At 43.2% G+C, this 13,528-nt stretch overlaps 2 protein-coding genes across 9 annotated transcripts in view; one reads left to right on the forward strand and one right to left on the reverse strand.

The window, feature by feature from the left end:
* The window catches only part of PHKB (phosphorylase kinase regulatory subunit beta), a 203,902-nt gene extending 196,356 nt beyond the window's left edge, over positions 1 to 7,546 (reverse strand). For 3 of the 8 annotated variants that reach the window (XM_084813030.1, XM_084813043.1, XM_084813041.1), the window contains exon 1: positions 7,446 to 7,546. In XM_084813030.1, coding sequence (XP_084669156.1) covers positions 7,446 to 7,512 — 67 coding nt within the window. In that variant the 5' untranslated portion in view covers positions 7,513 to 7,546. Of the gene's footprint in view, positions 1 to 483; positions 579 to 7,445 lie in introns of all 8 variants that reach the window. The other 5 variants (XM_084813038.1, XM_084813033.1, XM_084813037.1 and 2 more) reach the window with 3 other exon arrangements.
* Positions 7,547 to 7,728: 182 nt separating this feature from the next.
* The window catches only part of ITFG1 (integrin alpha FG-GAP repeat containing 1), a 172,990-nt gene continuing 167,190 nt past the window's right edge, over positions 7,729 to 13,528 (forward strand). Inside the window, exons 1-2 of the mRNA XM_084813044.1 lie at positions 7,729 to 7,987; positions 11,508 to 11,580. Of these exons, the coding sequence (XP_084669170.1) occupies positions 7,783 to 7,987; positions 11,508 to 11,580 (278 nt within the window). The 5' untranslated portion in view covers positions 7,729 to 7,782. The remainder of the gene's footprint in view (positions 7,988 to 11,507; positions 11,581 to 13,528) is intronic.

A 13,528-nucleotide genomic window follows, 5' to 3' on the forward strand; every position in this document is an offset into this window, starting at 1 on the left:
AGAGCTTCTCCAAAAGGAATTCAGCCCTTGAGATGAAAATGGTTCGGCGCCCCTGTGTTATGGGATGAAAATAAAAGGGATCCATAGGTATATGGCTCCTAGGCAGGAAGTGTTGAAACTGCTTTGACCATTGGTTCTATGGCAGCACTATTACTTGTCCACATGGTATTCAGGCCTGGGGTTTCCCAGTACTTGGCTGCTTGCACTTATAGTATGAAAGAGTAGAATCTGCATGACGGTTTGTGACCAGATTCCAAACACTGAAAGCTGCTCCCAGATAGCTCAAATTGTTACCATGATACTGCAACAACCCTGACAAGTATAGTAGACATTATAGCCCTCTCTATGCAAACAACTCAAAAGCATTTTACGTAATTTAAATTGAAAAGTACATTGACAAGCAGTCACACTTTTCAGGGGCACACACACATGCACAAACCCTAGAAACAAAACAAATGACCTGTAAGAGGTCAGCACACTTACCAAGCCATGAGAAAGCGCGCGCAGTGGCGGTTCTGTCAGCATCCAAACTGGCCATTTCAAGTTGCTGCAGCTAATCACAAATGTCTCAGGCTAAACTACAGCAATTTTTGAAAATGTTTAGTGAGGGTTAGAGGCAATCAGGTTTAAATTAATCAAAAGCAGTGTTAGCAGAGTTATTGACATGATGCAGTGTACAATAAAGAGGATAATTAGATTCATTATATTTTATGTTTTCCCTCTATACTGCAAAACTTGATTTTCCTATACCATAATGTTCAATAAATCTCACTGGTTGAAATACTATTACCTACATTTACATAATGCCTGCTTACTGTTCTATAACAAGGATGTTATTTGACATTAACACTTCTTATTATACCAGATAATATTGAATATTTACAACAAAGAAGGGCTGGGCGGGGGGGGGGGGATCCTCTGCTCTGATGATATCAATTCTAGGTCCAATTGAAAGGCATTTATTCTTTGGTTAATGAACCATATAATTGTTCTAACCCAAAATAGTGCATGCAATTACATACATTTTTTCAGTGCAATACTGATTTTATGTGGTTCTCAAGATGTTCATTAAGGAACCCTCCAATAGGTTTTTGTATTTGTTCGGTAGATTTTTGTATTTGTTCAGACCCCATCTGTTCACTCCACCACACATCTCAGCCCTACTTTTGGCCTAACACATTCACTGTCAATATCCTGGTTAAGCTCCAAAATGATTTCTACAACCCAGTGAATATTCCCAACCCACTTCTCAGAGAAATTAATGCTGTAAAGTAGCTCAAGAGAAATCAACTTAAACTGGCTACAGTACCATAAATATATAAATAGAGTGGCAGGGTAGCTGGCCAGATGGGCAGCTAATAAATCAATAAATAGGCAATTCCCCTATTATAATACAAGGCCTTACTGATCATTCCAAAATGAAAGGAATCTCACTATGAAGAACCCCGAAGGGTGGGCCTTCTCTGCAGTGGCACCCACCATCTGGAAAACCCTCCCCCTTGCAGTTTGGGAGGCAGAAAATGTGGCATCTTTCAAGCGTCTCCTAAAAATGCACCTTTTCACCCAGGCTTTCCCTGGGTTATGCTGTTGGGTTTTACTTTGGTTTTATGTGCTATTTTTAAAATTTTGAAGTCTTATATTATGTTTTATTGTGTTGTATTTTATGGTTTTAATTGTTGTGGACTGCCCAGAGAGACTCGGCTGTTGGGCAGTATATAAATGTAATAAATATATATAATATAAATATATTTATTGGATGTGGAAAAATATGAAATAATTTATCTGCATGATTTTGGAAAATATGGATGAGGATTTGGGAAGTGATCAATCCTCCAATATCAGGCTCATATGGTAAATTCTTTATTGTACCATTCTCCATATACATGTATGCAAGCATTCAAATTACACAGAACTTTTCAACAGGCCAGTTACTACTATATGAAGAGCAAGGATTAATTCAGATACTTCTAGATATCACTGGTAAGTAGCAATATCTTTACCAGTTTCTTGATGCAACTAAATTGTTTTAGATTTGTATCTGTAGCAGCAACTTTGTTTCCTTTCCATTTTGCTTGACAAAGAGTTCTGCACAATTCAAAAAGTTTACATATTCTTACATTAGCAGAAGCAAGCCTGATAAAAGGTATCACATTATCTATTTTGTAACTGTTATATTTAGGATGAAAAAATGACAACAGTTGTCTATACTAACAAGGAGCTTTAGGCATATTCAAGATTTATTTGGTTGAATTTGGACCTGTTATTGCAATCACCCTAACACACAGTGGCCACAAGAAGAAGTTCCAATACCTAGGTTTATGGTCATATCCCAGGAGCTGATCCAAGTTGAATTTTAGCAAGAGGCAGCTGCCTGTACCTGGCCATTTCACCACAGACGGACATGGCTAGAACTTGGCATGAGCTCAGACAGCCTTCCCCAACCTGCTGCCCTCCATATGAGCATGACTACAACTCCCATCATGTGCATCTGGGGGGGTCACAGGAGTTGTAGTCCAGCGCATATGGATAGCAACAAGTAGGGGAAGGCTGAGCTAAGGTCTTTCTTGTGCCCATTGCTGTGTGCTGCGGGTATTGTGAGAATACATCTTCAAGTCTACAAAGGAACCACAGCTGATCTCTGCAAAAGAGCACTGCTCAATATTGCAGAGATCATGTACATACTGTAAATATGTACATACTGTTTAGCTAATAATCACTAAACAGTTAATAGTCATTGCTGTTTCCACAAAGTAGCAAACACACAGGGTTAGTTGAAACAAAGCTTTACATGAATAGAGACTATGCATTGTGGAAGGGCACGATTACAGCCCCCCACCAGGTGTTCTAAACTACCTCCAAGCCCACCATAACGGATGTCCATGTAATGGATATAAGATCTGAATAGGGAAAGTGTGTATACAGTTCAAGAAATAATGTTACATCCAACGTGTGGTTGACCAGTGGACTCAGAAACAAGACATATGTACCTGGCAGTCAGGAAGCCATGATCCCATTCCCTCCTCCATTGCACATAGGCTTTATAAACTTAGAACCACATCCAAACCAGTCCAGAGTAGACTGGTCACAACTATATTGTTTGTTCATTAATCATTACTCCAGTTTTTGCCAGGAGTGGGGATACTTGGTGTCAAGTATTCCAAAAGCATAGGTGCTTAACTAGATTTGTTTCATTTGTTTCATTGGATAAAATATATTATTTGGCCCATCTATAAGGCCCCTAACAAAGCCACCAGTTGCAGGACTTCAGTTTTCAGATTTTTTCAGATTAAAATAGTATAAACACCCTTGGTATTATCGATATACAACATTCTCTGCTTATTACAGGACATTTAAATATGGGCAACTGTCTATAGTGATGGTATTTATCTACAGAGATGGTATTTACTAAACGGTACACCATCTATATTTTTCATTGATCAAAGTATGCCGTTAAAAAAAAACTGTCAGGGGGGCAGGGGGAACAGGGTTGTCCAGTCCTAAAAAAGCAGAAGCTCTCATCAGCACTTGATGTTTACTGGAGCAGAAACAGTCAAATAAACATTTGCAGGGTGCAATTCTATACGTGTTTAGGCAGAAACGACTGACTGGGGAATGGTGGGAGTTGGACTTATTGCTGCCTAAACATGCATAGAATTGCACCCTTATTTATTTACTACATTTGTATACCGCCCAACAGCCAAATCCATCTGGGCAGTTAGGAGGCACTAGAAAGATTATCAAGGTGGGTTTGGGGTTTTTTTCTCCACTGAGTATTTTAGAACATATGTTAGTATGATTTATATATTTTGCTTTAACATCACCTAATAGTTTTCTCCCCCACTTTAAAAAACAAGGTTTGCAAGCACTACAATTAAATAGTAGCAACCCTTTATTTCTAACAGTAAATCAAAACCAAAGTATTTGGGTAGGTCTTAGAATTTGCTCTTTAAAAGGATTACACCTATTTAAATATGATTCCTCAACATTCCTTTAAGGCAGCCAGGGCAATAGTTTATGCATCAAAACTTACACTGGTTTTTAAAAAAGAGAAAATGATGGCTTATGATAGAGAGTTGCAACTATTTTGAAGAGGCATGGAAAATATTTCAGACCTATACATTCCAGAACAAGTTTCCTAGGCAGCCCAGACCCAGAGCTTCCAGACTCTTGACTGTGAATACTTTAATTTACATAAATATCAAGAAGTCATAATTTGTATTGAAATAGTGAAGATCTCTGCATACCTGGTGGAGATAGAGTGCTTGCACTGGAAATTCCGTTGTGTACTGTTAAACTGGACATTTTTAGGGCATTGGGGGCCTGGGTCAATAGTTAATTGGAATCAATGTTCCCCTGGTCAAATTTCACAATAAAAAATATATTTATAAACATGCATGCCATAAAGACGTTGGTTAAAATATTATTGTATAAACTTTGCTTTTTTGTAAACATAAATATTTTCTTAATGTGATTTGGGCTAGGCAGATTCTCAGGATTTAAACAAAACTCTACAGGTCAAATGCAACATGGAAGGAGAAGGAGAAGCTATCTGCCTTATTGTTTACTTTTGCTTTAACACTGACTTTTTAACTGTCATTTGTAGAGAGCCACTTGTAACCTTTTCTATATAATAATCTCAATTTATTAGGTACATAAATCAAAGGCTCATGTGCTGAAATGTGTTGCAAAGGAACATACACTGAGGTTATAAGGGAAACCTAATTATTGTTCAAGGCTATACCATACTTGCAATTTAAGAACACATTAATGTTTACTAGCTTCTCTAACGCATGTAGTAGGCTACTTCAGTTTACAATGCGCTCAACAGGACTTCATTTGGAAAGTGATTTGAAATTTAACTATCCAATTAAATCAAATATGTAGCAAATCTGCCCATCACCAGAGAAGGCAATTTTGAAAAATCAAGCCAAAAATAATTGTATTTATTGGCCTACGTTGATTGTAGGGGCCATCAGTGTTACAGGGCAATGGACATGAGTGGTAGAGGTGGAAAACTTTTTTTTCCTCTGCAAGAAACTACAAATCTGACACAATACTTTGATGTGTTCCTATAAGGCAGGGATAGACCATTGTGGTCATCCAGATGTTTTGGCCTACAGCTCTGATGATTCCTCACCATTGGCTATGCTGGCTAGAGCTGATGGAAGTTGTAGGTCACAACACCTGGAAGGCTGAAAATTGCCACTCCTGCTATAAAGACAAGATACCTCCAAAGAAATAAAAGCAAGATGCAGCTGAACACATGCAAACAGGAGATTATGCAAGTTACTGAGACCCAACACAGGCCTCCGCCACACTTTCTCTTAAGACTTTTATTAGTGATATTTATATTGGAGTCATGAGAAGAAACATAAACAAGCAACAGCACAGTTTGCATCTTCAGTATCAGCCAGAGCTGCTGCTGCCGCCTTTTCAAATGATTTGCGAAGCTGCCAGGTGGTTCAGGCAAGACAAAAATAGCTACAAGCCAAGGCAGCGAAAGGGTTGTTGACGGGCCGGGGGAACTGAGAGCAGTGGAAAAGCGAGCATATAATGAAGGGGAGAAGAAGACAGGGATTGGAGAGTGAAAGCAAAGTTAAGAGGCAAAATCTTAGAGAAAAACGAACACAGGGAAAATCAGATAAGGGTGACAGAGAAAAGACAACATGGGAGGTAAAGAGAAGACAGAAAAGAAGCGTGGGAGGGAAGTAGAAGAGGGAGAGAGAAGATAGCCAAGTTGGAGAATTTTATTGTCATCCTGGGTCAGGCTAAAGGTCCATCTTCTTAATTTCTCAGCCTCTGGCAGCATTCTGTCAGATGCCCCAGGAATTTCACTAACAGTGCAAGATGCAAGAGCCATGCCTTGTTTGCACTCAATAACTGATCATCAGATATGGAGCTTCTATCTTCAGCAAGTACATTTCTAGCTATCATCGCTAGATAATCTTATCAGAGTAAGAAGACTTTAGAAGACTTTAAAATCGGATTAGACCAATTCATGGATGATAGGTCTGTCAACAACTATTAATCATCTTAGCAAAAGAAACCTCCATGTTCATAGGTTATATACTACTGGAGGGGGACAGCAGGGAGAGCTATTGCCTTCGTGACCTGCTTGTGGGCTTCCTAGGTACATCAGGCTGGCCACTGTACAAAACAAGATGCTGGACTAGATAGACCCTTACGGCCCAACTCTGTGCATGTTTACTGAGAACCTAGTCCCAGTGAGTTCAAGAAGGTTTACTCCTAAGTAAGTGTGCACGGTATACAGCAGCCACAGAAGTAAGTCCCACTGAGTTTAACAGGATCCACTCCCCAGAAAGGCTGCCAACCCTAACCCATACCTACTTGGGAGTAAGACTTTACAGGATTTACCTAAGTAAGCATGTGTAAGACTGGGCTGCATGAGTGCATAGGATGTTAATAACCAAGTCTGATTCAGCTGGCCTCTTCTTAGGTTAGGTGACAGGCCACAGATCAGGGGTAGAGCACTTGCTTTTCAAGCAGAAGGTCCCAGGTTCAATCTTCCTCCAAGAACAGCTAGGAAGGACCCCTCTGAAATTCTGGAAAGTCACTGCCAGTCAGTATGGTGTAGACATGTGGGTGGGGTGGAAACAACCTGTGGCCCTCCAGATGTTGTTGAACTCTAAACCGCATCAGCCCCAGCTGGCACAGCCAGTGATGATGGGTGTTGCAGTCCAATACCACCTGGAGGGCCACAGGCTGCACACCCTTGCTGTAGACAATGCTAAGCTTTGAGAAGGGGCTGTAGCTCAGTGGCAGATCGCCTGCTTTGTACACATAAGGTCCCAGGTTCAATCCCCGGCATCTCTAGGCAGGGCTGGGAGACAATCCTGCCTGAAACCCTGGAGAGCCGCTGCCAGTCAGTGTCGACAATACTGGGCTAGATGGACTAAGGGACTGACTCAATAAAAGGCAGCCTCCCCATGTTCCTAAGCTGGCCAGACGCATGGTCTGAGAGAGGTGCAAGGCAGCTTCCTCCGTTCCTTAGGCACGATAGCTAAACGGAACCTCCCTGCTCAGGGGCAGCATACCTCCAAATGCCAAGGTACCGAGGGACAGGCATCATGCCTTGCTTGGGAGCTTCTCCCAGAGGCGTCTGGCCGGGCTGTCCGCCGTTGGAAACAAGAAGGCAGGACTGGATGGACCGGGGGGAGGGGGGGGCAGCGGAGAGAAGGGGTGGGGGGAGAGGGAGAGGGAGGGAGAGAGAGAGAGAGAGAGAGAGAGAGAGCGAGCTGGGCCGGAGGAGAAGGAAGAAGGGGCGGGGGCGGCAGGGGAGAGATGGGGAAGCGGCGGCGGGCCCAGGCAGCGCTCCCCGCACAGCCTCAGGGCCACGCGCAGGCGGCTCCCGCTCCCTTCTCCTCAGGCGGCGGCGGCGGAGGGGAGGGCGGCGGAGGGGAGGGGAGAAGGAGTAGAGGTCAGACCTGAACGCTTGGAGCGGGCCCTCCGCTCCAGCACTTTCCAGCTCGCTTCGGCCAGAGAGGACGCCATGACAGGAGCGGCGCCGACCGCGCAGCCCCGCCCCGCCGAACAGGCGCCCCGCCCCGCGCGCCAGCGCCTGGTTGCCGGGCTCGGCCGTAAACGCGCCCAGGCGGCGCTGACGCGGAGGGGCGGCGAGCGCGGCGGTGTCGCAAGCCGAACCCGGACGCCCGGGCGATTGTGACAGGCGCCGTGGCGGGGAAGGAGGAACCGCCCGTTCCGAGGGCTGCCGTAAGTGATGCTGGCCGCGGCGGCGGGAGCGACCCGGGCTGCCGCCGCGCGATGGGAAGCCCCGTGCGCTGCCCGCTGAGGGGGTTCCGCGGGCGCCTTTTCCTCCTCGCCCTGCTGCCGGCAGTGCTCGTGCGGCCGGGCCGGGCCCTGCAAAATGTCGCCCCGCAGCTCTTCGGGAGCCAGGCCTTCGGGACGGTGGCCGCCTTCGGGGACTTTAACTCCGACAAGCAGACGGACCTGTTCGTCCTGAGGGGAGGTAAGGGCGGAGGGGAAGGTGCGGGGCGGGCTCAGGGTGCGCCTGATTGGGCTGGGCTCTCGCTCGGCCTCCGTTACGCTCACACTCACACGTACGCACGTACACGTGTGTGTGTTCATCCTGCAGGGTAACTTCCTTAAGGGCGCAGTCCTATGCGTGTTTCGACAAAAAAAAAAAAAAGAGAAAAAGTCCAAACAAACTCCCAGCATTCTCCAGCCAGCCATTCTGGCTAGGGAATGCTGGGAATTATAGGACTTTTTTCCTGTCCAAACATGCATAGGGTCGCGCCCTGAGTCTGTTGCGGCAAAGACAACAAATGGACTCATGGCGCCGTAAAGCGGGCTTCCCCAGCCTGGTGCCCCCCGCTCCCCGCCCCAGCCAGGTATGTTGGACTGCAGTTCCCAGCATACCTGGCCACTGGCTATGCTGGCTGGGGCTGATGGGAGTTGAAGTCCAAAACATGTTGAAGGCACCAGGCAGAGGAAGGCTGCCTTGAAAGCTAGCAAGCACATTGTGGTATAAGCTTTTCTAAGCTACATTTCATCAGATGTATGAGGTGTTGTCCGATGTTGCAGGAACAAAGGAAGCTGACTTATACTGAGTCAGACCTTTGGTCTATCTAGCCCAGTATTGTCAACACTGACTAGCAGCAGCTCTCCGGGGTTTCAGGCAGGAGTTTTTCCAACCCTATTTGGAGATGCTGGGCATCGAACCTGGGACCTTCTGTGTACAAAGCATGTGTTCTACACCTGAACTATACCTCCTTCCACATAGGAAGGTTACATGTTGCAGGTTACACATTGGGCATTCTGAATTTCATTTCCCTCTGACCTCAGTATTTACAATTCACCACTGCCATGTGTGTATATACTGTAACTCAGGATAACACTATGTATCTGATGAAGTGGAGTGGTGGCCTATGAAATCTTATGCCATAATACATTTGTTAGTGTTTAAGTTCCGAAAGACTCTGTTATTTTTATATACACACACACATATACACATGTAGGTAATTCCTATTATAACTTTCTCCACCACCCTAAACATCACCAGCACAATATAAACTGAAACATTGTGCAACACAACAAAACAACAATATTGTTTTTAAAGGCGTTTAAACAGCAAATAACTCACTTGTTCACCCAACAGATGAATCCAACTGCCACTGATCATAAAACTTTTTTTTATAAAGAGTGAAACTGACTGAAACTGAAAGACTGAGACCCTCTTGTCTTTAGGGTTCCCTGTGTGTAAAATATTAGTATGCTATTTTTAATAGTTCTGCCTGCTGTTTCTGTGTTCTCTATTTGATTGTTGAATTTTTAAATTTGTATTGCTTTATATGTTTAACTGTACACTGCCCTGGGAATTTATGTTGAAGGATGTCTCATACATTTCTTAAATAGATTATGTATATTACATTCTCTTACCTTTTGTTGGCTGAGCAACACAAACGGAGACATAATCATAATTGTTGGAGGAAGTAATACATTGCACATCCTCCTATTGCTGATGAGAGGAATGAAATAGAAGACCTGCAGAAAGGGAATGGCCTGGACTAGTGATTGACAATATGGCCCTCTCTGTCATACTGTAAACCTGAGTACTATGTCTCTGCCAGCTGATGAAGCCCAATAGGCCTAGTCAGTGACCCTTTTAGAGAAAGGGTAACTGAAGTGATTTCTGACACAGGTGTGAATTTTCCTGTTGCTAGAATAGACATTGGGATTAACTGACACATGGCAGTAAGGCTTGAGCATTCCCTTGGATGGCAAGCATGAAGCTAAGTGAATTCAGTGTTCACAAAAGGAATTTGAAATTGGGTGAAATAAAACTGGGCTGAGAGCTCTGGGCTGGTGAAAGAAACCTGCTGCTGCTTTTTGATGTGTGTGTATGCCGCACCCTTATGACCAAATACAACCCTGTGCATGTCTCCAGCTTGTTTAGGTCATGGCTAATGATTCCAGACCAGATCACAATCTAGCGGCAGTCATGATAGGCTTTCACTTTATGCTGAAGCTCAACACTGTAGTAGATGTCACTTAGCTTAGAATATCTTTTCTGTAGGGTTACTAACAGTAGAACCATAGTAGTTCCATATTTTTCTTGCACTATGTAAGCTTACAAGTAATAATTGTCTTTGCTGTTAAAAACAACATCTGTAAAATTAGGTTTCCAATACAGTTGTAACTGATAGCAAGACATGCTTGGGGCAGGAAACATCATACCAAGAGTGAAACTTTTTACTAGCTGGCAGAAAGCAGGTGTAGCTTCAGTAGCAAATTAGATTTGTAATGCCCAGATAAAGAGAGATGTTTCTTTGGGGTGGTTCATTTGCAATACCAAACTCTACTTCAGTGTTATTTTCCTGTGGATGCAATCCTATATGTGTTTAGACAGAAACAAGTCCTACAATTCCCAGCATTCTCTAGCCAGAATGGCTGGCTTGGAGAATGCTGGGAGTTTGTTTGAACTTTTATTCTGCCTAAGCATGCTTAAGATTATGCCTTAAGTCTCAGACTTGCACACACCCTCCTGGCTTCCTCCCATCACACACAGCAGTTCCCTCCTATCTCTTCTAGTTTGAAGAAAATCATAGTTTGCTGTTTTGCCTGAAGCAGCAAATGATGGTTTATGCTTGCCCTGCAAACCTGGACTGGGAACTAGGATGTCTTCCAATCCATAGGTTGTCATTTCAAGCAAACCAGGAATGGAGGGAGGGAATTGAGAGAGAAACTGAGAGAGCGCCTTCTCCCTTACCAACCTACCTGATCACTGAGGGCAGTTCCACATGACTCTTGGTGGCTCCACATGGACCTGTGGCCCAGCCTCAGTTTGATTGACACTCCATTTTTTTTAAAGAATAATCTTAATATCATGTTTCTTCTTTTTATCTTTTGTTCATTTTATCCCTTATTGTTCGCCTCTCCGGAATCTGTTTAGATGTGGAGTGGTATACAAATGTTGTAAATAAATAACTTGCCACATGAGAGGAGAGGGGGCAGCATGCAAGCCCAGAGCTGTAGTCACACTTGTTCACATAAAGTGAAACCATGGTTTGACTTTAACTTGTAAATCCCCTTTGTGTTCTTATTCTAGCTTTGTTTTAAAAATGAAGACTTAGTGATAAGAGAACTATCTGAAAATATTACAGCAATGGTTTTCAAATTGTGTTCCAGGGGACGTAGGGTTTCCTCAATGAGAAGATTAGTAATAGGGGACAAGGTGTCCTGGAAAACACTTGTCTACCATTACTGATCTTCTGCGGTGTATATGTGGGAGTACTGAATACGTAGAAGGGCCACAATTCCAATTTGCATGGTGGGGACAACAGTGAGGCCTAGCAGAGCTGAACAGTGCCCCTCATGAACTGTGTGTGTTCTGGGGTTCCTAGGAAGGTGAGTTGATGTGGGAAAAGCTTCCCTGAGGGCAGAAAGTTCAAAAACCACTGTATTGTGTTATGATTCTTAGACTGAAGTTTCCTTTTTCTGCTAAAGCCATGTATTTTCTTGCGTTTCAGGTAATGAGTTAAATATTTTCCTGGCAGACCAAAAAGAACCCTATTTTAAACCCAAAGTGAAGATACAATTAGCGTAAGTATCTTTTTGTAATGTATTGGTTCCTGCTGTCATTCCAGCACAGCAGGCTTAAGCTTTTCCAGTGGCTGTCTGCTGTTCATTCTCTCTGTCTGGTTGCGGAGTTTATTTTACTGTGGAACTTAAGTTTGAAATTTGTGCCATATGGTTTTGTAGTATGCATGTATGAACTTGGTAGCAACCTCAACAATGGTCATAGTTCATGGTTTGTATACTATAAGTGATGTTTTACATTCAGAATTGGGCAGAGCATTCCTAGGAAGATTTGTTCAGAGCTAAGTCCCACTTAGTTCAGTGGAATTCGCACTCCCATATTTATTTATTTATATTATTTCGTTTCTATACCGCCCAATAACCGAAGCTCTCTGTGTGTTTAGGATTGCCGTAAGTGTGTTTAGGATTGCAGCCATGGTGTATTTGGGCATTTTTAATGTTGACACTGCCATTCGTTTGTCAAGGACTACTGTGAAATGCTTTCCAGCACCTGTCTTCTGCTTTGTGATATGAAACTTGTAGTAACTATTAATGTGACTACATTTCGTTTTTTCCCATGTTAAGCCCAGCTTCAGCTTTTGAGGGGACTTGAGGCAATTTGGTCTAGGAGGGACAGCTTGCTCTCTGGTATACAAGGTGGGGCTATGTCCAGAGAAAGGTGGAGAGGAACCCTAGAACTCTTTGCACCATTATAGAGTACTCAGGAGCTCATTCTTGGTTGAGATCTGCTCCGTCTGTGTTTTGCGGATTGTCAGGCGCCTTTTGTTCCATCATCTGCTCGCAGACAGATGCAACTTATTCTTTTTCATCATGCAGAAAAATACGCAAAAAATTACATAAGAAGTTTTGTAACAATTTATAAAATTTACCTTAGTACATAACATTTAGCAAATTGTCCCCCATTCCATTCAACTTTTCTTCAGCAGAAACTTGCATATTTTCTTATGAATAAATATGTGTAAATTTCAGGAAAGTAAAAAAAAAATCCGAAAGTTCATGGACCCCACACAGCCTGAGGGGGTCGCTCCGCAGTGGATTTCGCAGGTCAGGTTCTTAGAAATCTGAGCTCATTTTAGTCTGTCTCAGATTTCTCCAGCACCCCTAATTCTTGGATGGTGCACGGACCTATGTCAAGAGAGAGCCAAGGAAAAGACACTGGTTCTAGGCCTTTTAATTGGTCTTGGATAAGGTATCTGCCCAATAACCCTTATATCTTTCAAAAACTATTTTATTATGAATATGCTTTTTTCCTCTTTTCACCATTCTAAAATCCAGTTTTTGGTTAAATTAGCTAGACAACACTTGGAATCTCATAAATATTTTTAAACATGTCAGGATTTCTTTTGTATTGCTTTCAACAAAAAATAGCAGGTGGGCATGAATTTGATATATGGGCTCTGTTGCTACAATGAACTTTGGCAAACAATCTGCATTTACCATAAGCACAGATTACAGCAGGACTGTTTGCAGTATAACAAAAGTTGAGATATCTTATGAGTATAGTAAGGCAGCTATAAGATTCTTGGAGGCTTAACAATAATGGTTCACTGTTTATTTCAGGGGTGTTGAACCTTAGGCTTGTTGGCCAAATCTGGCCCGCCAGCATTCCCCAGATGGCCATGCTCCCTTTCACCCCACCCGCTTTCCCCCAACTGCCAATCATTTGGTGGTTTCCCGGTTTATGTGTGTTTTTTCCCATTCTAAAAGGTTGAAATGCCTCTGAAGACTTAGCTACTGGCATTAAGGACTTTAAGGTAAAATATGCTGGTATTTTCTTGTATTTTGGCCCACCTTTGCCTTTGGCCCCATCCCCTTTTGCCTCCAGCTGTGTCCACCACTGAAATGCAGCCTCTGAGATCTCCGAAATTAAATTCAGTCCTCAGGCTGAAAGAGGTTCAACACCCTGATTTATTTGCACTGTGTACATAAAGATTAACCTTTCAGGGTTCAG

The sequence above is a fragment of the Heloderma suspectum genome, chromosome 8, assembly GCF_057233095.1.
Source record: "Heloderma suspectum isolate Gila_16-S chromosome 8, 16-S_ref, whole genome shotgun sequence".
In the NCBI taxonomy this organism is placed as follows: domain Eukaryota; kingdom Metazoa; phylum Chordata; class Lepidosauria; order Squamata; family Helodermatidae; genus Heloderma; species Heloderma suspectum.